General features: G+C 39.3%; 1 protein-coding gene across 3 annotated transcripts in view; it reads right to left on the bottom strand.

The window, feature by feature from the left end:
* The window catches only part of NLN (neurolysin), a 105,096-nt gene that overhangs the window by 63,689 nt on the left and 18,357 nt on the right, over positions 1-23,050 (bottom strand). For 2 of the 3 annotated variants that reach the window (XM_032144690.2, XM_032144691.2), the window contains exon 2: positions 2,153-2,412. The exons of the other annotated variant lie outside the window; for it this stretch is intronic. In XM_032144690.2, the coding sequence (XP_032000581.1) occupies positions 2,153-2,412 (260 nt within the window). The remainder of the gene's footprint in view (positions 1-2,152; positions 2,413-23,050) is intronic. 3 annotated transcript variants of the gene reach the window in all.

The following is a 23,050-nucleotide window of genomic DNA, read 5'->3' as shown; positions in this document are numbered from 1 at the left end:
GAGAATATGCCCAGATAAGAGAAAGTTAGTTTTTAAGAAATCTATTCCTAAATTCAAAAATTTCGATAATTAACCCACAAAAGTAAGTTTATAGAGGAGCAAGAACAAACATCACAAACTTGAAAGTATGCTGAAAAGATCTATTATTGAGAGAAACACAATTTAAATAATTATTTTTAAAAGATTTTGTTTGAGCCAGCCATGGTGGCTCACATCTGTAAGCCCAGTGCTTTGGGAGGCCAAGGCAGAAGGATCACTTGAGACAAGGAGTGGGCAACATACATGAGACCAGCCTGGGCAATATAGTGAGACCTCATCTCCACACAAAATGTAAAAATTAGCTGGGCGTGGTGGCACATGTCTGCATTCCCAGCTACTCAGGAAGCTGAGGCAGAAGGATCTCTTGAGCCCAAGAGTTTGAGGCTGCAGTGAGCTAGGATTGTGCCATAGCACTCCAGGCATTTGTCTCAAATGCCTAAGTTATGGGTTGGTATACCATCTTGGCCACAAGTGACTGAAGAAGTGAGCACCTGAACCAAGGACAAACCACATCCAGGATGGTACATGCACATGAAGTCGCCAGCTGGAAAAGCTCTGCTGAATAGGGACTAACTCTATCCCTTTGACTTTGACTAATGAAGACAACCAGATACTTTTATTCAGGAGTTTAAATTCAAGACGTGTAATAAGATTGAGAAGCCATTAATGAAAGTGAAGCAGTTGGTAGTAGGAGCAGAAACTGAAACAAATGCTGAGATAAGAGAAAATAGCCAACAAACGCTGAGATAAAATAGCCAAGTCCTTTTTACAGTGAAACATAGAGTAGAGAACTCTTGGTGATGAAGGCATAGTGGAGGCAAGGAGATGACCAGGTCACTAGGGCTATGCTGGATTCTGATGATCTTTCAAAATGCCCACGAATGTTTACAATATCCAGTTCTGCAGCTATCTTATATTCTCATATGAAGCCTGGATATACAGCCAAAGTTGTCTGTCATAATTATTCTACAAAATATGTCCAACCCTTAGAGGTAACCAAAGGGAATCTTCACTCCTTATAACTCGAAGGGTCTAATATGTTATAAAAATAATGTATGTAACGGCAGAAAATACAGAAAATAGAGAAATACATAAAGAGGAAAGTAAAAATTAGCTATAAACCCATCACCTGATATACTAAACATTCTGATGATTAATCTTATGTGTTAACTTGGAGGGTGTTTTTGATGATATTAACATTAGAGTGATGAGCCTGAAGTAAAGCAGACTGCCCTCTATAATGTGGTAGTCAATATCCAATCAGTTTAGGGCCTAAAAGACTCCCTGAACAAGGAAGAATCCTCCTGCAGTCTCCAGACTTCTGCACTACTGGCTCTTCTGGGCCTCTAGGCTACTGGCCTTCGGACTGGAGCTGGAACATCAGCTCTCTTGGGTCTCAAGCCTACCAGCCCACACTGAGATTCTGGACTTTCCAGACTCCTTAATCATGTAAGCCAATTCCCTATAATCAATCTATCAATCAATCTCTCTCTCCCCACACATATATATATTTTTATATATATATATACTTACACACACACACACACACCCTATAGGTTCAATTTCTCTAGTGAATCCTAACAAAACCACTGATAAAATTTATTTTCTTCCAGTTCTTCTGTGTCCTTTTCCCCATGTCATTAAATACTGCTTGTAAACCATGATTTTAATGGTTATACAGCATTACAAAAGATGGATGTTTCATAATTTATTTATCTAATCTATTAGTTGACATTTGGGAATTGTTTCTAAGCCTATGATATGACAAGAATACCTATTTATACATAAATTGATACATGAATTTTCCATATATATGATTATTTTCTTAGAATAAATGTCTAGGTGTGGAATTAATGAGCAAGGGTATGAATGTCTTAAAAGTTCTGACACATTGTCAAAATGCTCTCCAGAAAGCAGTGTAATCAGAGTGTACATTTTATAGCACCTTTGCCAACATAAACAATTTTAAAGTCTTAGATAATTAAATTCTAAACAATTAATTATTATGTAAAAATCAATGCTTGTAAAACTGGAAAACTGAAAGAGAGAAAGCATGAAATGATTTAAGATGTCCGCAAAGTGAAACACTGATATGCTTCTGCATCTGACCCACCTATATACTTTACTTCTATATCTGCCAGTGCTTGCAGACAGTTCTCGTAAGTTACTTCCTCAATACCGAGCATTCCAACAGCATCGTACACCTGTTTGGTCTGCACAATGAGCTCCTCAGTTCTTGTTTTAATTTGCTCTGGTGAAAGATCCCATCTTAAAACATTTCTGCCAGCCACAGTATAGGAAGACATTGCCTGAAGAGGAGACATCACTTCTCTTCCTAATGTCATTCTGAGTAAAATCCTGGAACCACCAACTCTAAAAAGAATCAGAAAAAGAATAAGAATTAGGGATTTCTGTCGGCCCAAAGTCAACATATGAATGTGCATTATAAAATTAAATTTTAAATTAAAAAGAACCTTTTTAAAAAAACAAGCAAATACTCTCAGGTGAACACATATGCACAAAATTAAGTGCCCCTGTATTTCCTATTTTTCTTGCATAATTACATAGTTTTAATGAAATTTGTATAATTCAAACACTGAATTGTTTGTGTAATTAAATCATATAGAAAAATAAAGTCAGGTGTTGGAGCTATAATAATTCTCCTTTATAAATTAAATCAGTAATCTTCCCTCCCTTTTTTTAAGACAGGGTCTCATTCTGTTGCCCACGCTGGAGTGCAGTGATGTGATCATAGCTCATTGCAGCCTTGACCTCATGGGCTCAAGTGTTTCTCCCACCCCAACCTCCCAAGTAGCTGAAACTACAGGGACATACCACCATACTGAGCTAATTTTTAAAAATTATTTGTAGAGATGAGGTCTCCCCATATTGCCCAGGCTGGTCTTGAACTCCTGAGCTCAAGCAATCCTCCTGCCTTGGCCTCACAAAGTATTGGGATTACAGGTGTGAGCCACTGCACCTGGCCAGTATCTTTTTTATTTTAATATTTTTCCAATGCTAACTTCCACCTACTATGTACACAGACTCGAAAAAACCTTGCAAGTTTAGCAAGGAAACATTTAAAAACTTCTCTTCTTATACTGAACATCATTTTTTTTTAACCGAAATTTCATGTAAATTAAGAATGACAATTTGAATTTAAGACTTGGAAAATAAACTCTGGGATAGCTATGCCATTATCCTTAAAGAAAAAAAGAAAAAAGAAATTGTTAAGAATAATGATACCAGTTTTTACTCCCTTAAAACATTCAAACTAGTAATACTGATGCCATGTTTCTCTCTCTGTCTATATACATACGCAATATATACATATATATATAAGTATATATAATTTTAGGGCTTACAAATAAAAATGTTATATTTAGTAGCTAACATGTATTGTCTGTTCAGGCACGGTTCAAAATACTTCCCATGTAGTAACTCACTCAGTCATCCAACAACCCTCTAAGTTATATACTGTGGTTAGTCTCATTTTACGAAGAGAAAACTAAAACACAGAGAAGTTAAGTAACTTGCCTAAAGCCACGCAGCTAGTTGTAGGGTCACAGGTAGGATTAAAAGCCAGGCAGTATGGATCCAGAACCCATACTCTTAACCACTATGCTAAGCTTCCTTTCTATTATCTTACAGGACCCCAAAACAACCTTATAAGGTAGGTAGGGCATTACTGTATTCTCCTCTGATAAAGCAATTGAAGCCTCAGAAAGACTAAGTGACTTGTTTAAAGTCATTCACCCAGCTAATATTTATGAGCATGTACTGTATCTAGTTACGTGACAGGCAATGTGGATAAATGGCAAATTGTCTTAGACCCTGACATTCTAATACAGTAGAAAGGACAAATGGATAAATATGCAATTATACTACACTGAGATGAGTGTTATGACAAGGGTAAGCAGAGAGAACTCCAAACGAAGGGAACCCCATTCTGGTCTTGGGGCAGGGGGAATGTGTCAAGAAAGATTTTCTAGAAGAGCAACTAGCAAACCAACATTTGAACAATGTGTAGGAATTATCCAAAGGTAACGCCATGAGGGGAGAGAAGGCTGAAAAGGTAAGTAAGGTCATTTAGCAAATGAAGAGCCTTGGGAATCATCAGAACATCCAACCTTGACCAGGCACCATGGCTCATGCCTATAATCCCAACATTTTGAGAGGCTGAGGCAGGCAGATTGCTTAAGGTCCAGGGTTCGAGACCAGCCTGGGCAAAATAGTGAAACATCGTCTCTACAAAACATTAAAACAACAACGACAACAACAAAAAATTCCCCCAAACATCCAATCTTATTCTGAAGGCAATTCGAGAGCCATAGAAAGGTTTTAATCAGGTGAGAGATACCAGATTTGTGTTTTAGAGAAATCACTCAAATTATAATGAGTTGAAAGGTTTGTAAAAGAGATCATTCAAGAGAGAAGTTGTTCTTGGAGCTATTGGGCCTCATGATTAAAGCACACAAAACTAGGAAATAGGAGGAATCGGAATGATTTAAAATATATTCAGGAATTTGACTCAAAAGGACTTGGTACTGAACGGATGGAGGCAGTGGAGGTGAGAGAGTCAAGAGAGTCAAGGGAAAGGAGGCTTTTTGGGGGAAAAAAGAGAAACTCGATTTTGGACATGCCAAGTTTGAAGTGGCTACAGAACATGTAAGAGGAATTCATTAATATTAAGTGGTAATTGTGCTTATAGGAGTACTCAAGGAGTTTGCAGAGTGAGAAGAGAAAAGCATTGGGGCCCTAACTCTAATATGATCACTGAGGTAGAAGGAACATTAGGCCAAGATGGGTTCTAGGAACTTGTGACAAGTAAGCAGTGAAAACAGTACCAAACGTACAGATGTTGAGAAAAACTGAAAAGTCTTTGTTGAATACAGCAGCAGAATGCCATTCATGACTCTGGCCAAACCGGTGTCAGGCGAGCAGCAGGGGTATAGGTCAGACTACAACGATGGAGGAATAAGGAAGAGGTGAAGAAGTGGAGAGAGTGTGCACCTAGGCAATTCTCTGTGGATTTGGCCGTGGAAATAAGCAGAGCTAACACAGTGTAGCTAAAAGAGGCTGAGGCACAGAATAGATACATTTTTCACATAGGAGAGACCTAAATACTGACCTCTTCAACTTAGTCTCCACAAGAACTCACGTCCACATACCAGTTGATGCTTACAACTTGAGGCTGCCAGGCTATTTTCTAATACATTTTCACATTTCTTCTTCCACCAGTTGAGTTATATACTAACTAATGGTTAAGCCTGTTGTTCCAAAACCTGTTTATGCCTGTCATGCTTATTTTCACATAATTTAAATATTTGACTGATTAAATGTATACAACATTTAAAAACTTATTTCTGGGATAGGTAAAAGGTTTCAGAAATACTTTTAAAAAGACAGTTACAAAAAAATCAACTCCCACAAAAAACTTGTCCTTATGAAAGATTGGGAAAGGAATTGTGACAATTCAGAAGGCTTCTGAATTCATACTACTTATATGTTTCCTTATACTCATGTTCCACTTTCGAGAAGCTGAAACTGGAAATCAAAGATGATGTGTTATAGGTGTAGTTTATACAATAAGGATAGTAGAAATGCCAATCAAATCATTTATAGTTAACAAAAGGCCTTGGTTTTAGATCAAAAGATTTGGGAATAAATATGTTTTAAATTTGCACAAAATATCTAAGCAATTTATCATAGTTATGATTCTACTTGAAACCACTTTTTTTTTCAATTACATTATTAAGATATTTAGAGAGACTGAGCTCCCTACAGAGACAGGAAGAAATGGAATATAAAACATGAGCAATGTTTTAGACAGAAAAACTACAGTCTCAGTAAAATCAATAAAACAGTAAAATGGGAGAAGTCAGGTTATAGTAAAAATGTGAGATATCTGAATTTAAGACCTCAAGGGTTAAGCAGTTTCTTTGCAAGAGTGTAAAGAAACAAGAGTCTAGTTTGGATAAATTGCCTATGTGAACACTGGAGTCAGCAGGTTGATGGTGGATCCCGGGAGTAGAAAGGAAGACTGAACCAGGAACCCGAGTATCTGAAGAAGGAACTCCCAGCTGACTGGGAGAGACAACATGAGCAGGATATAAAATGGGAAAACCAGATCATGAGCCTCAAAGGTGTTTTTACACAATGGTGAAGAAGTGCAGGACATCACAGTGGTTGGAGGGGGCTTCTGGGGGAAAAGAAGAACTGATCTTTCCTCCTTACTTTGTGGTATGGGGTGTGGGAGGAAGAGAGATGCATGGGAAACATTTTTGTCAGGGTTCAGTGGGTTTTAGAAAAGGTCAGGAAGAGAAGGGAAGATCCAGGGAAGAGTATGAAAAAGTGGAGGAGTTTATTTACCATAGGACAAGGGTTCCAGAAATAACAATGGAGAAGTCAGTGCAGTACATGGTTAGATATACATTGGTTGTCTAGCCATTAACCTCTTCCCCTATCTAAATATATGCACATCTTCCTCTCAACACTCATATACCCCCAACACAGTTCATGTTCTTTGAAGGTAGCTGTCCCTACCCTCAGTACTCTTGCTTGGAATGCTGTAAGAGAAGGGGGTCTCATTCCCACTAAGTGTGAGTACACTTATGTCCTTGATTGCAGCTGGCAGCCATCCTATGAGAATGAGCAGAATCTGATTTATGATAAAACAGACACTTTGAATGGCAGAATGAAGGAAGGAAACCAAATATTTAAAGACACCAGAGAGCCCAGAGATCAACTAATTGTAAAGCCTGACCGTTCCAGTTATGAGTCAGTAAGTCCCCTCTATGATGAAATCAGTTAGAATGGGGTTTTATGTTATTTGCCTCATATAGGATCCTACTGATAAAGGAATGAAAACCGATAAAGGAATAAGTACAGGGAGAAACCAACAGTATGGAGGTCAGAGTACAAGAAATGGCAGATGAGTAGAGGGTCTCACATACTTGGTGTTGGTGCAAAATAATAAAGATGTGAAGTTCAGGATTTATACAGTTGGCTGAAAATTTCAAAAATAATTATTTCTGCCAACAGAGGCCACTAAGAAAGAGTCAGTCATGGCCATGACAGGCTGTACTTCAAGGAAGTCCCAGTATAGGTAAAAAGGCTGGCCCTGAGATGACTGTGTTACATGAATATTAAAGAGAAGAACAATGACTAAAACATAGGACGTATCCATCTTAATACCCTGTTCTTTTCACCACTCCTTAGTATAAACCAATGACTATAGACAAATTTCCATTAATATTCAGGTTTTTTTTTTTTTTTTGGAGATGGAGTCTCACTCTATCCCCTAGGCTGGAGTACAGTGGCACAATCTCAGCTCATTGCAACCTCCGCCTCCCAGGTTAAAGCTATTCTCGTGCCTCAGCCTTCCAAGTAGCTGGGATTACAAGCTTGTGCCACCATGCCTGACTAGTTTTCTGTATTTTTATTAGAGACGGGGTTTCACCATGTTGGCCAGGCTGGTCTCAAACTCCTAACAGGAAGTGATCCGCCCGCCTTGGCCTTCCAATGTGTTGAGATTATAGGCATGAGCCACCGTGCCCGGCCTATTATTCAGCTTTAAAAGAAAATTACTTTAAGCATTTCACTGATAAAATGACCTTCACTGGTTTTCATCTATTTCCTAACATTTACTGGAAGGCTGAGTGGTCACAGCATATCTGATTGTTTGTTAAGTTTTATTTTGTTTTTAATTGACACACAATAATTGCACATCTTTATAGGGTACAGTGCGATGTTTCAATACACGTATACATTGTGTAATGATCAAACCAGGTTAATTAACATAACTATCACCTCAAACACTTGTCATTTATTTGTAGTGGGAAAGTTAAACTGATAAGGATGTCAATACCTCCACCTCGGCTGGACGCATATATGTTTTATAGTTTCTAAGGCAACTAGTGAAAAGCTATTTCTCCCTTAATGTAATACTATCCCCTGAACCTGGAAGGGCTAAAAAGACAGAAACAAAAGCTAGAAATCATGATGTCATGGGCCAACTAAACATATTAAAATTTTTATCTTAATACTTTTTTTCTCACCTTCTGAGATTTTACCTTAATTCTTTTCAGGATTCATAATTCTTGTTACCAAAGAAAAGGAATGGTAACATGGGAATGCCTTATACTTCTAACTAAAACATTTTTATCTACTGAGTACTTTCTTTCTGCATTATCTCTGCCTTTCCTCTCCCATCTTTTTGCAGAGCATCCCTCCTCTTCCCTTTTGTTACATTTTCAAGCTCACCCAATGCTTTGGATGCTGGTAGATTGATCTCGTCTTCCCCTTCTGTGCCTCTGCAGCCCTGGAAAGAACTGCACCCGGGTGGGAAAACCAGTGCACCTGTAGTCATTCCAGCAGCTGCACTTGTATTCTTGAGAATCTGGTGAAGATTTTTCTCTGACTTTTTGCAACTAAGAGCTACATAAGTCAAAAGCAGACAACCGGCATGAGCCTGTCTTTTCCTACAGCAGTTATTATGTCTAATAATTTGAAAATGAAAAAGTAGATCAAATCTGAGATTCCAGTTGTCTAATTAAACACTAGATTTCTTTTTCCTACTACAAAATTCCAGGCTCTTTATTATTTCTGTCTCAATCATACCTTCTTCATCGTCTCTGTTTTCAAAGCACTTTTCAAAACACGACTTTTGTGAATTTTTTTTTTTTTGAAACAGGGTCTCACTCTCTCACCCATTCTAGAGTCCAGGTGACGTGATCATGGCTCACTGTAGCCTCAACCTTCCAGGCTCAGGTGATCCTCTTACCTGAGCCTTCCGAGTAGCTGGGACTATACGTGTGCATGACACCTGGCTAATTTTTTGTACTTTTTGTAGAGATGTGGTTTTGCCATGTTGCCCAGGATGGTCTTGAACTCCTAAGTTCAAGCGATCCTTCCACTTCAGCTTCCCAAAGTGTTGGGATGACAAGCATGAGCCACTGCACCAGGCCAACCCTGTGAAATTTCTAACCAAGAAATAACACAGAATACCATACTGGAATTGACAGGAAGGTGCATTTGCTAGCACTGTAATCTCCTGTGTCCAAAATAATATAATAATAATAATAATAGTGTTCAGGCAAAGGAAGAAAGCTGGATAAATTTTGACAGAAATCATCAGGTTACAGAATTTCATTTGGACAAATAAATATGCCATAGTTATTCTGAGTTAATTATTGCCTTGAGACTTTTGTAAAATATTTTATGGAATGTACTTTCAGAAATGTTGATTTATGGGGTTCATTTTCTTTTGAAGCATAGTTTAAAGTCCTCTACTTCCTCTCATCAAGGCTTTCACCATTCCAGTTCACCCAGATCTGAGCTTCTATCACCTTTCATCTGTGCCATTCATTTTAGACATTTAAATTACTGTCATCACCTATTCAATTAGTTTGTTTTATATTCTAAATGAAACTAGGACTTTCTCAAGCACAATGGCCACTGTACATTTCTTTCATCACCAACCCCCATCCCAATGCACTGCACACTGACGAGCAGACAGATGTTCATTATATACTTGAAACAAGATGGGACAAATATGACAAAAACATTAAAGCAACACCATCTTCCCTCATGATCACAAGTAAACATTCATACAGGGAAACACGTTTTATTACAGCCAGGGCTATAGTGAAACTATATTATGCAAAATTTTACAACTTCTACCTCCTACCAATTTACATTTTTTCCATCCTTTCCCTGTCACCATGTCACTGTGTTGTACTACATGGTTTGCAGGATATTTCCAGAAATTTGTCCCAATTCTTTGAAACCCTTGGCAAATATTCCTAGTATTTGCTTTGCAATTAATGTTTCTCTACAAGCTGCCCTTGAGGTCTGCATTAAATCAATCCCCCCACAAGACCGGAATTCCTGTATAAGTTTAATTATTTATCTTGTGTGGCTATTACATCAGAAACACTCTAATCCTGATTTCTACTATTTACAAAGTTGTCTTTCCAGCCATTGTTTTGACTAAATCACCCCTCTCCTCACAACTTCTCAGGCCATAGCTCAAGTCCAGGGTCATTTCATCAGAGCATATAGGACTCCTTTATTTCTGATTTCTGCAATGCCAAAGCCCAGCTACACACCTCGCTGAGGCTTACCTGTTTCTCTTTTTCTTTCTCCTTCCTTCTTTTCTTTCTTCTTTCTTTATTTCTCTTTTTTCTTTATTTCTCTCTCTCTCTCTCTTTACTTTTTTAAAAGACAAGGTCTTACTCTGTTGCCCAGGCTGGAGTGCAGTGGTGCAGTCATAGCTCACTGTAAACTAGACCTTCTGGACTCAAGCAATCCTCCTGCTTCAGCCTCCCAAGTAGCTGGGACTACAGGCGTATGCCAGCAAACACAGCTAATTTAAAAATTTTTAATAGAGACGGAGTCTTGCTATGTTGCCCATAGTGAGCAATTCCTGGGCTCAAGCAATCCACCCGCTTTGGCCTCCCAAAGTGCTGAGATTACAGGCATGGCCCACCGCGCCAGGCCAACTTATCTATTTCTTCAGGTACTTAGTCCATTTCTTTCTTGAAGCCTTCAGCCAAGCAGCACATTATCCACTAGACCTGTGCAGTCCAACATAGCAGGTACATGTGATTATTTAAATGAATTATGAGTAAATAAAATAAAAAATTCAGTTTCTCAGTTCTACCAGGCACATTTCAAACATTCAATAGCCACTTGCAGTAAGTGGGTACCACACTAGACAGCACGGATGGAGCATGTTTTCGCCACTGCAGAAAGTTCGAATGGACAGCACTGACTGGATGATCTCACTCCTGAGATTCCACGTGACAGCACACGTATGCCAAGCAGCCCTGCCTGTGCCCTTCCTTGGGTACCCTTTCTCCTTTCCACTCACAAACCAGGTTCCTAGGTGTCTTCTCTGGGAGGAAGAAAGGACAGAAAAACAGAGGAAGGGAGAACTCATTTACTGAGTAGCTCATGTATGCAGGAGTGTTAAAACACTCATCTAATCCCCACAACATGCAGAAATAAGGAGTAAGCACTACTTTCAAGAGCACAGTGTGGCAGAAAAGACTTTCAGTTCTTTCCATAGGGAGCAGGGCCAAGGGTATTGATAACATGATTAGAATATAAAAATGGTTTTTCCACAAGACTGTTTAAATTTCCTGTCCTTATTATTTTACAAGTGAGAATTAATCTTATTCACTGACTGAGCTTACTAAGATAGAAGTCATAAAAGTTTACCTAAAGGTTTCTAGTATGAGACCTTCAACACAGCAAATATTTGTGAACTTACTGTTTCCTCTCTGCTGTGTCCTTTCACAGCATACATTCTGCCACTGTCCCAAAAGTTCAGCATCACCAGTTGGTGAAGCTCTCCCATCATGCCAGTCTCTTTCTCCGACATTCATCCCCCTGCCCTACATCCTCAACCTTATCACAGGGCACTGGCTTTTCCACTTTCTCTTAACTGTAACCTGGATTCCTGGTGAATGCACTGCCTCTCCCATGAAGTGCACTCACATTCTCTCAGGCTCCTCACACTAGGAGGCCTTGACACAGGGTAAACCTCTCCTTGATCCTCAAAGGGCTGTCCAAATCATTACTGCACTAAAATTCTAACCCTCTGAGGCTACTGGCTTCCTGCTACATCCCTTACTAACTCTGTTTGTTGCTGTCATCAACTAAACTCTTTGCCATTTTCTCATATTCACCAAAGAATTATTAGCTCTACAGTCCCTGTATTAGTCTATTTTCATACTGCTATGAAGAAATACCCAAGACTGGATAATTTATAAGGAAAAAGAGGTACAACGGACTCACAGTTCCACATGGCTGGGAGGCCTCACAATCATAGCAGAAGGCGAAGGAGGAGCAAAGTCACATCTTACATGGCAGCAGGCAAGACAGCGTGTGCAGAGAGCTGCCCTTTATGAAACCATCAGATCTCGTGAAACTTATTCACTATCATGAGAACAGCACAGGAAAAATCTGTACCCAGATTCAATTACCTCCCATTGGGTTCCTCCCATGACACATGAGGATTATGGGAGCTATAATTTAAGATGAGATTTGAGTAGGAACACAGCCAAATCATATCAGTCCCTGTCTAAAGTTCCATAATCATCCCAGGGAGACTCTAAGGGTGGGTGGACAAGGCTTACCACTCCCTTAACTTCAGTTTCTTTTTTCTCTCTCTTTTCTTTTAGGACAGGGTCTCGTTCTGTTGCTCAGGCTGGAGTGCAGTGGTGTGATTATAACTCACTGCAGCCACAACTTCCTGGGCTTAAGCACTTGATCCTCCCATTTCCCTAATAGCTGGGACTATAGGCATGCACCATCATGCCTGGCTAATTTAATTTCTGTAGAGATGGGGTTTCCCTATGTTGCCCAGGCTGGTCTCAAATTCCTGGGCTCAACAATTCTCCCACCTTGGCCTCCCAAAGTGCTGGGATTACAGGCATGAGCCACTGTGCCCAGCCAATGTCACTTCCTTAACCTATTTCACTCCAAGAATCTTTGTGTTTATTATTCTTACCACCACTTGCAGATGCTCCTCGGAAATGATAAAGTCAGCTATTCCACTGTAAGCACAACCTTCTAATGTTTTCAGCTTCCATTTATCTACTCCCATGATTCTTAGTTTTCCATCTTCCTTAGAACTCCAGTCCTTTAATTCCTCTATTTTCTCACTCTAACAGACTTCTCCCATAGCTCAACCCTTAGACCTGGATGACTGCTGTACTTTGCTTTTGTTTTTGAGACAGAGTCTTGCTCTGTTGCCCAGGCTGGAGTGCAGTGATGCGATCTTGGCTCACTGCAACCTCTGCCTCCCAGATTCAAGCAATTCTCCTGCCTCAGCCTCCCAAGTAGCTGGGATTACAGGCATGTGCCACTACGCCCAGCTAATTTTTATATTTTTAGTAGAGACGGGGTTTCACCATGTTGACCAGGCTGGTCTTGAACTCCTGACCTCAGATGATCCACCCGTCTTGGCCTCCCAAAGTGCTAGGATTACAGGTGTGAGCCACTGCGCCTGGCTGACTGCTGTACTTTGGCAGGCTTCACTCTGGCCCTCCTGTGTCTGCACTCAGCTCAGGAGAGGTAAGGGGATGTGCTCATGCAAAGCTTGCCATTACCATCCTGCAACTGTGCTTTGGGTGACAAGACTCCAGAATTCTTTGCTCAAATGGCTCCCAGAATCTGTGTGGGCCCCTTCCCAGGGTCCATTTTCCTGAGGGTGAACTGTACCATTGGTTTGTACATATCTTGCACTGAGGGATGGCCATTAAGAGCAGGGAGTGTGGTCAGAGTTTGGACATATAGGTGGGGGCATCCATACACATGTGAGGCCCCTCATGGTACAGCAGGGGGCCAGGGGTGGGCTTCCAATTGTAGTTTCACCTCAAGTTGCACAACTGTTAGAAGTGAACTTCATCTATCAGGTCAACCATCTCTCACCAAAACCCCAACTTCCAGTCCTTCTGCTATATCAATCTTAAAAATCTCTGCTCAGGACCATTTTAGCCAGCTACCTTCTCTATTCTCATAGCAGGTTCTGAATAGAGCTATGGGTTTTGATACTATTATATCACGGCCTCTGATTTGAGTTGGACTCCCAAGGCTTCAGGAAAACCCATCCACCAACATCTGCCTGCCACGACCTATTACTTCAAACTGTGACCAGCCTCCCCGAATTTCTCCTCTCACCATCAGTAGCTGACCTTGCTGCCTACATTACTAAAGCCATCACACAGAAATTCCCTCCACTTCCCTCCTACGAACATAGCTGCATCTGTATCATCCATTTCTCTTTACTCCTAACTAGTATAAGACAAATCTGACTCGCCTAAAGCCAATTTCTTGCTCTGTGCTTGGGTCCTATCCAATCTCTTCCAGAGACATCACCCTATGAAATATCATCTCTCTCAGCAAAATCTTAAATGTGTCATTCGTACTGCCCCTTTATACACACATGTGCTGGAGTACTTACATTTCTCCACCTTAAGTAAAAAAAAAAAAAAAAAAACTTCCTTGATCCTGGGTCCCCCACTAGACACCACTATTTCTTCCTTTCCCTTCATCCTCAAGACTTTTCAAAGTGGTCCAGCCAGCCCTGATATCTTTTTGTTCTTATGTCCCACTCACTCTTCACCCTACTTCAATCTGGGTCCTGGTCTCGTAAAAAAATGGAAACTGCTCTCACCAAGGTCCCCAGTGATTTATACTAAATGCAACAGACATTCTTCACTATTTACATCTTGACTTTTTGTGATACATGACAGTGTTTTCCACTGTTTCCTGTTTTTAACTCCCTCTTTTTTGGGAACTTTTCCCTCTTTGGGCTTTTGTGATAATGATTCTTCTTTTCATTTGATGTCTCTGGCTGTTCCCTCGTGATTTTTATCATCAGTTGTCTTTTTTTAGGTTTTGTTTTTGTTTTTTAGCCCCTTCTCAGGATTCCTTAGAGCTCTTCAGGATTCAGTTCTATGGCCTCTTTTCTTTTCACCTTGCACACCATGCCTGTTCCCTTTGTATGGCTACACACATGTCACCTATAGCTAAAGACTTCCAGATCTGTACCTCCAGCACAAATCTCCTGAGTTCTAGACCCACATGACCAACTGCCTGTTGGGTAGCTCCACTTGGATGTCAATGGTCACCTTAAATACAGTATGCCTAAAATTAAATTGCTCATCTTCCTTGCCCCCAGAACCAAATCTGTCCTCCTTCTTTATTCCTTATCTCAAGGATGATCACCAGTATGTACTCAGTTATCCAAATCAGAAACCCGGGAGGTTCTTTCTGGATGCCTTCTAATCTGTTCACCAGATTGCCTGCAGAGTAATCATCCTAAAACGTAAATCTGATCATGACACTCCCTTTCAATGGCATGGTTCTCCAGTGACTTCAGGATCAAGTTCAAGCTACCTACTTCTGAATCTACCCTAACTACTATGCTGGCTTTCTTAGTGCCATCCTTTTGCTCTCATATCTATGTTCCAGACGTAATGAACTACTTTCACATCTCCCTCAAACTGTTAAGCTCTCCTCAGGCCTTTGCAAGATACTACACCAAGAGTTTACATGCATGTTCTTATTTAATCCTCCCAATAAGCCAAGAGGAAGATATTATCAACCCAATTTACTGGGTACAGAGAAGTAAAGTAGCTTGTTCAAGGTCACATAGCATTTGTGCGGCTGGGATTCAAACCCAAGCCTGACTCCAGAGCCCATATTCTTTTGTATTTTTATTTGTAAACTGAAAAGTATGTGAGGGCCCTCATTCTTTATTATCCTATACTGATGTTGCAACTCCCATCCCAGAAAAGGAAATAATCAAATTTCTCACCAACTGTACTTCTCTGATTTTGTACTTTGCTTTTAATGGGGAGAGAATAAGGTGAATTAAAGCATACATGCTTACATCACATGTCTGACTTGTTATCTCTACCACTCCCTGAGAGATTGCTGCAGGGGCTGTAGAGGAGTGCCCCACTTTAGCTTTCATCCAGCTCTGAAAAACAGGTCACATAGACTTGGGCAGCTTTTTAGTCACCTGTTCTCAAAGAGTAAAACCACTCAAACCTGGATGACCTGGATGGCTGCCCTCTGCACCCAGGTCTCATTTTTTTCCAGAGCCCTTTAATGAACTGTTCATAGGTAATCAATAAACCACTAGGAAACAGTGTACTTTTATTGATAAGGTTCAGCTGAGGGATTCTTTTCTTTTTTTTCTTTTTTTTTTGTTTTTGAGATGAAGTCTTGCTCTCTCACCCAGACTGGAGTGCAATGGCCTGATTTTGGCTCACTGTAATCTCCACTTCCCGGGTTCAAGTGATTCTCCCGCCTCGGCCCCCTGAGTAGCTGGAATACAAATTTTTGTATTTTTAGTCGAGACAAGGTTTCACCACGTTGGCCAGGCTGGTCTTGAACTCCTGACCTCAGGTGATCCGCCCACCTTGGCCTCCCAAAGTGCTGGGATTACAGGCATGAGCCACTGTGCCCAGCCTCAGTTGAGGTATCCTAAGAAAACACTCTATGCAATAAATGCTGGTTCTTTATTCCCTATTGATAGGATTTATTGACTTGTTACTATCATCTATCATCTGAAATTATGACTATAATTCAGACATCAGCAAAAAAAAAAAAAAAAGGGGGGGGAGAGAGAGGCTTATTATAAAAGGACTTCCCAAGAAATAGTTGATTCAGTTATTCCTTCAGCAAATATTTACTGAGGTTACAAGGATGAATAAGACAAAGTTATTAGCTTTCAGGAGCATATAGACTTGTGAGGAAGAAATATGGAAAGAGATATTAGAACATCAGGTAGCAGGCCGGGTGTGGTGGCTCACGCCTGTAATCCCAGCACTTTTGGAAGCCAAAGAGAAAGGATCACTTGAGCCCAGAAGTTCAAGACCAGCCCAAGCAACATGGTGAAACCTCATCTATAGTCCCAGCTACTTGGGAGGCTCACTTGATCCCAGGAGGTTAAGGCTACAGTGAGCCACAACTGTGCCACTGCACTCCAGCCTGGGTAACAGAGTAAGATCCTGTCTCTAAAAATAATAACGAAATAAAAGAATATCAGGTAACAAATTCTATATTAATAAAGCAATGGAGAAAGAAGAGGACAGTGCATGTGACTCTGCCTTGGGGAATCTAGGAAAGACTTCGGTGAGGATATAACTTCTAAACTGGCTGAGTCTTTCAAGACAGCTCTATGAGGTAAGGTGGGTACAAGGGTTTAATGGGGTGTGGAGGGATGAGAGGTAAGGCTAAAATAGGTTAGACCAGATTTGTGTCTTTTTAGTGGCTTTCATAAATAAACCAATGAAGGAAACAAAAATGCTTTAATTGGGTTGGAAATTTCTGATGCACAATGTATGAAGATGATGGACAGGTTGGGGCTTAAATACAGTTCTGAATATTGGTGGCTGCTAAGTCTTGCAAGAAATTCTGGGGCCATTCTTTTCTGTTTTCCATAACTATGAGTTTCTTCTCCATCTCTCATTCTGCACATACAGACATAACCTTAGAACTCAGTTCTCCTCTTTTATACTGTTTGTATAAAGCATTTTTTATCATTATTGGCTACTAATAAACAGCTAATGGAATTGATCTACAGTATCATACTTTTATTTTATTTCAGCCAGGATTTGTGGAAAGTTTTCTAAGTATATTCCAGAAAATGTTACGCACAGTTACTTCTAACTGAAAGTTCCTTAAATTCAATGTATCAGGATCTGTATGTCAGTTAATTATTTGTTCTATATAATCTGTATTAAAAAGTTTAAAAATAAATGATACTTCTTTTGAAGACTGTTTTGGCCTTTTTTATCTGTAAGACAAACAGACTATGTTTATAAATTAATCCCCTATGTAGTCTCCGGTGCTTAGTAAATATTTGTTGATGGAATTAAAATCCACGTGAATACTGAGCTTTATTACTACCCAATGCTAGCCATAGCTGTACCAGCAAGGCTGATCTGCTGATCTGCTTCCCCAAGTCAGGAGAGGAATTGAAGACATTTTTCCTTTTAATTCTACTAGAATGTAAGCTCTTTGGGAATGTGGTCCACGTCTTAGTCATTTTTGTATTTCTTGGCAAATGTGGAAGAATGTGTTCAGCATATAACATATATGTTTTAACTGTTCAATCAATGAGTATAGAACAGTGATGAAAATCTAAATTAGTCTGTCCTAAAATGACCATTAAGTTCAGTCCCAGACACCAAGTAAATAAAGCAAATGATAAAGCAATCAAAAGAAGATGCTAAAACAATAACAGAGTTGTTGAAGAAAAATAATTATGTGACAGACATGTCATAAAGAGACTTTGAGTCATGGATAGATAATCTACAATACATGCCAGTACACTTGAAGAGCAAAGTGCTACAATTTGACTGCTCTTGCCTCCACCTGCTGGTATAGGAAAGTAATTTTTTAGATTGGGCAGAAATTGTTTAGCAACAATAGAAAAATGCTAGGAAAACAGTGGGCTTTCAAAGTTATCTTGCCAAGATAATATATAAACTTCCTATAAACAACCATTCACGAAAAATGTACACCATGAACTCAGCTACAAGTATTTTGAGTATAGAGGAGAACTACCCTAAATATGGAGACATTCTGGCCTTTATTCTGAGTAGCCTCTAGCATATGGTAAAGTCAAAAGCATTATGAGTTTTCCTTCATTGTACAGTCTCTTTTTTGTATTGAAAAAAATTGCATTTAAATTTGAGGACTAGAATGATCATTACAACTTCAATGGTCTAATCTTGGTCTTATGTAGCATAAATATACATTTATTTTGCAGACAGTGCCACATACATCCTTAATGTGTACAACTTCCTCTAGCAGTAAGACTTAAAAGTAGAACTGTTTACACAAAGGCTCCCATAGGAATGAACAATGATTTATTTTCAACTCTTTTTACAAAATGTTCATGATCCATTTTTTTTAAAAAGGTAACTTTATTTTAGATTTTGTAATGTAATAAGTTCTTGTTTCCAAATTTCATTGTAAATAAATGAAAAGGGACTCTTCAAAATTTTCTTTTTTAAGATATGAATAAAAATTTTAAAATGTTAGAAACTAAGGGCATATGAAAAACTGTACGATGCTAGAAATATTTGTAATATTTCTGCCACTGACAAATAGAGCATTTAGAAAAGGTTCATATTACAAAGTTGAACAAAAATCTCAGGTTCTAAAAAATAAGTAACAAAAGATAATTGGTTAATTTTCTTCTAATTTTGTATATGACACAGCTAGCTTAATGATTATAGGTTCTAAAGAAATTGATTATACATGAACGTGAAGAGATTTCTTTTCTTAAATCCTATCCCTGGCTTATGTAAAGCCAACTGAGATCACAGAGCATATAAAATCAAGTGCTGCTTCACAAATGAAATAAAGTGTTCCTTGATTCATTACTAAAGGGACTATCCACATACATGGAAAACCACAACTCAGATATTCTCCTTTTATTTTTCTCTAGAAACATGAATAAATTGCTTTTGGCACACTTAATTGGTGTTTGGGGCATACTTTTCCCAATTGAAGTCCACAGTAAATTACTCAGGAGAGAGACTCTCCTCTTTCAGTACATTATTTAATACTTAGGCTTGTGTGTGTGTGTCATTTACACGTAAACATTTTGTTGTGTGAATGATGATGCCTAGATCCTCATCTGGGGCCTGGCTAATAGCTAGTATGCTTCTTGTTAAGACTGGTTCAGTCAAAAATAAGTGTTAATTATTTTTACGTGTGACAATGGTATTATGATTATGTTTTTGAAAAAAAAATTTCACGAAGTGATCTACAGATTGAATGCAATCCCTATCAAAATACCAATGACATTCTTCACAGAAATAGAAAAACAATCTCAACACTTGTATGAAACCACAAAAGGCTCCAAATAACCAAAGCAATTTTGAGCAGAAAGAATAAAGCTGGAGGTATCATACTACCTGACTTCAAAACTTATTACGAAGGCCAGGCATGGTGGCTCACACCTGTAATCCCAGCACTTTGGAAGGCCAAGGCAGGCGGATTACTTGAGGTCAGGAGTTTGAGACCGACCTAGCCAACTGGTGAAACCCTGTACTAAAAATACAAAATTAGCTGGGTGTGCTAGTGCACACCTGTAATCCCAGTTACTTACTCAGGTGGCTGAAGCAGGAGAATCGCTTGAACCAGGGAGGCAGAGGCTGCAGCGAGCCAAGATCACGCCACTGCACACCAGCCTAGGCAACAGAACGAGACTCCATCTCAAAAAAAAAAAAAAAAAAAAGAATTATATATATATATATATCAGAAGAGTGGATCTGTCACAGGAGCCAGTTTGGTTCTCAGTGTGCCCCACTCACTGCGTTATGTCCTCCACCATGTTATGACACACTGAGAAGGCCCTCACCAGATGCAGAAGACCCTCGACCTTGCACTTCCCAGCTTCCAGAACTGTAAATAATAAATTTCTTTTCTTTATAAATTACCTAGCCTCAGGCATTCAATTATGGCAACAGAAAATGAACTAAGACAGAAAATATATGGTAAAAGCTCCATAACACTAGTGTGGGCAATGATTTTTTGGATATGACCCCACAAGCAGAGTTAACAAAAGCAAAAGTAGACAAATGGGATTACATCAAACTAATAAGCACAGCAAAGGAAACAATAAACAGAATGAAGAGACAACCTATAGAATGGGAGAAAATATTTGCAAACTATACATCTCATAAGGGGTTAATATCCAAAATATATAAGTAACTCAATAGACTCAATAGCAAGAAAACAACCCCAATAAAAAATGGGCAAAGGATTCAAATAGACATTTCTCAAAAGCAACATATAAATGGCAAACAGGTATATGAAACAAATGCTCAACATCAACATTAGGGAATGCAAATTAAAACCACAATGAGACATCATCTCACACCTGTTAAAATAGCTATTATGGAAAAGACTAAAGATAGCAAGTCTTTGGTGGAGAAAAGGGAACCCTCACATGCTGTTAGTAGGAATATGAATTCATACAGCCATTATGGAAAACAGTATGGAGGTTTCTCAAAATATTAAACATAGAACTACTATACAATCCAACAACCCCACTACTGGGAATATATCTTAAAAAAATGAAATCAATACGGAAGAGATATCTGCACTCTCATGCTTGCTATATATTATTCACAATAGACACGATATAGAATCAACCTGTGTCCATCAGCCGACAAATGGATATAGAAAATGTGGTATACATACACAATGAAATATTATTCAGCCATAAAAAAGGAAATTCTGTTATTTGTGACAACATGGATGAACCTGGTGGACACTGTTAACTGAAATAAGCCGGCAACAGAAAGACACATACTGCATGATCTCACTCATACGTGGAATGTAAAAAAGTTGATCTCATAGAAGTACTATAGAAAGTAGAATTGGCCAGGCATGGTGGCTCATGTCTATAATCCCAGCACTTTGGGAGGCAGAGGTGGTCAGATCATCTGAGGTCAGAAGTTCGAGACCAGCCTGGTCAACATGGTGAAACCCCATCTCTACTAAAAATACAAAATTTAGCCAGGCTAATTTATATATATATATATATATATACACACATACACACACACACAAACACACACACGTGTGTGTATATATATACACACACACACACATATATACATATATATACACACACATATATATACATATATATCACAGGTGGCACACACCTGTGATCCCAGCTACTCAGGAGGCTGAGGCAGGAGAATCACTTGAACTCAGGAGGCAGAGGTTGCAGTGAGCTGAGATCACATCACTGTGCTCCTGCCTGGGCAACAGAGCAAGTCTCTGTCTTAAAAAAAAAAAATGTAGAAAGGTGGTTACCAGCAGCTGGGGTGACTGCTGGTGAAAGGAGGGAGTTGGAGAGATGCTGGTCAAAGGATACAAAATTTCACTTAGGAAGAATTGTACTACGTGATGATTATAGTTAACAATATATTGTATTCTTTTTTCTTGGTTTTATTTTTTTGAAACAGGATCTTGCTCTGTTGCCCAGGCTAGAGTGCAGTGGCGCAATCATGGCTCACTGCAACCTTTGCCTCCTGGGCTCAAGTGATCCTCTCACCTCAGCCTCCTGAGACCACTGAAGTGTGCCACTACATCTGGCTTTTTACATTTTTTGTAGAAACGGGGTCTCACTATATTACCCAGGCTGGTCTTGAACTCCTGGGCTCATGCAATCCTTCTTTCTCATCCTCCTAGGAGTGCTTGGGATTATGACATGAGGCACCATACCTGGCCTTTCCCCCTCCTTTTTATCCTGGAAGTAATCTCTTTTCCCTGATCTTCCATATCAATCTCTCCACTCTATGGTACTTATCACCTTCTGCCTTGTATTCTAATTATTTATTAGTATGTGCCTTATCACTCTTACTAGATTGTATTGCCTTGGCTTTTTTTTTTTTTCTTTTGTGAGACAAGGTCTAGCTCTGTCACCCAGGCTGGAGTGCCATGGTGCAATTTTGGCTCACTGCAACCTCTGCCTCCCGAGGTGCAAGCGATCCTCCTACCTCAGCCTCCCAAATAGCTGGGACTACAGGCACATGCTACCACGCCCTAATTTTTGTAATTTTTGTAGAGATACGGCTTTGCCATGTTGCCCAAGCTGGTCTTGGGCTCCTGAGCTAAAGTGATCCACCCATCTCAGCCTCCCAAATTGCCGGGATTACAGGAGTGAACCACTGTGCCCAGTCAACTCTAATTTTTTGATAATACAACTAGGTCTACTTTTTTTCTGTAAATAACTTTGGTATAAAACAACTAAATCTAAATTGGCTTACCTAACATGTAGACATAGGCAACCGGGTTTTTGTATTAAGAAATCTGCACCTAGCTACTTTATATAGGGCTTGAAATATCTACTTTCTACTGAAAGTTATACCTGTAATTGTCAGTATCAAAATGCCAAATCTAGGCCTATACTCCCTATGTATCAATAGTGAACACTGAATTTTCAGTTATTATTATTAATGACATATTTTCATTCATCCATTCAATGAATATATTTATTTAGCATCCCTTATGTAATGACCACGTTAAGTAGTGGAGGTACAGAAATGAAAAACAAAAAAATAGGCTGCTGATTTCAGAAAACTTGTCAACTAGTGGTGAAGAAAAACATTATTAATAATAATGTTTGTACTGTGGAAGTATTAATACAGGATTCAGAGTGAAAGAATTTAGTAGGGGTCTGGTAACTTCACCCTCAGAAAGTACAAAGCTAAGATGATGTTACTATTTGGACATTTATTAGTTTAGAGATTTATCAGTTTACTTTTTGACCCCCTTTAAGTGAGGGGATAAACCCATGAGGGCAGGAGTAGTTTCTGTCTTATCCATAGCTGTATTCCCAGAGTTTAGCTCAGTGGCTCGTACAGATTAAACACAGATTAAATATACATATTTTTTTGGAGACAGTCTCCCTCTGTCGCATAGGCTGGACAGAGTCTCCCTTCGTCGCATA

Source organism: Hylobates moloch, unplaced genomic scaffold (genome assembly GCF_009828535.3).
Source record: "Hylobates moloch isolate HMO894 unplaced genomic scaffold, HMol_V3 SCAFFOLD_23, whole genome shotgun sequence".
In the NCBI taxonomy this organism is placed as follows: domain Eukaryota; kingdom Metazoa; phylum Chordata; class Mammalia; order Primates; family Hylobatidae; genus Hylobates; species Hylobates moloch.
The sequence above is the reverse complement of the archived record's forward strand: the minus strand, read 5'-3'. Positions and strand labels throughout refer to the sequence as shown.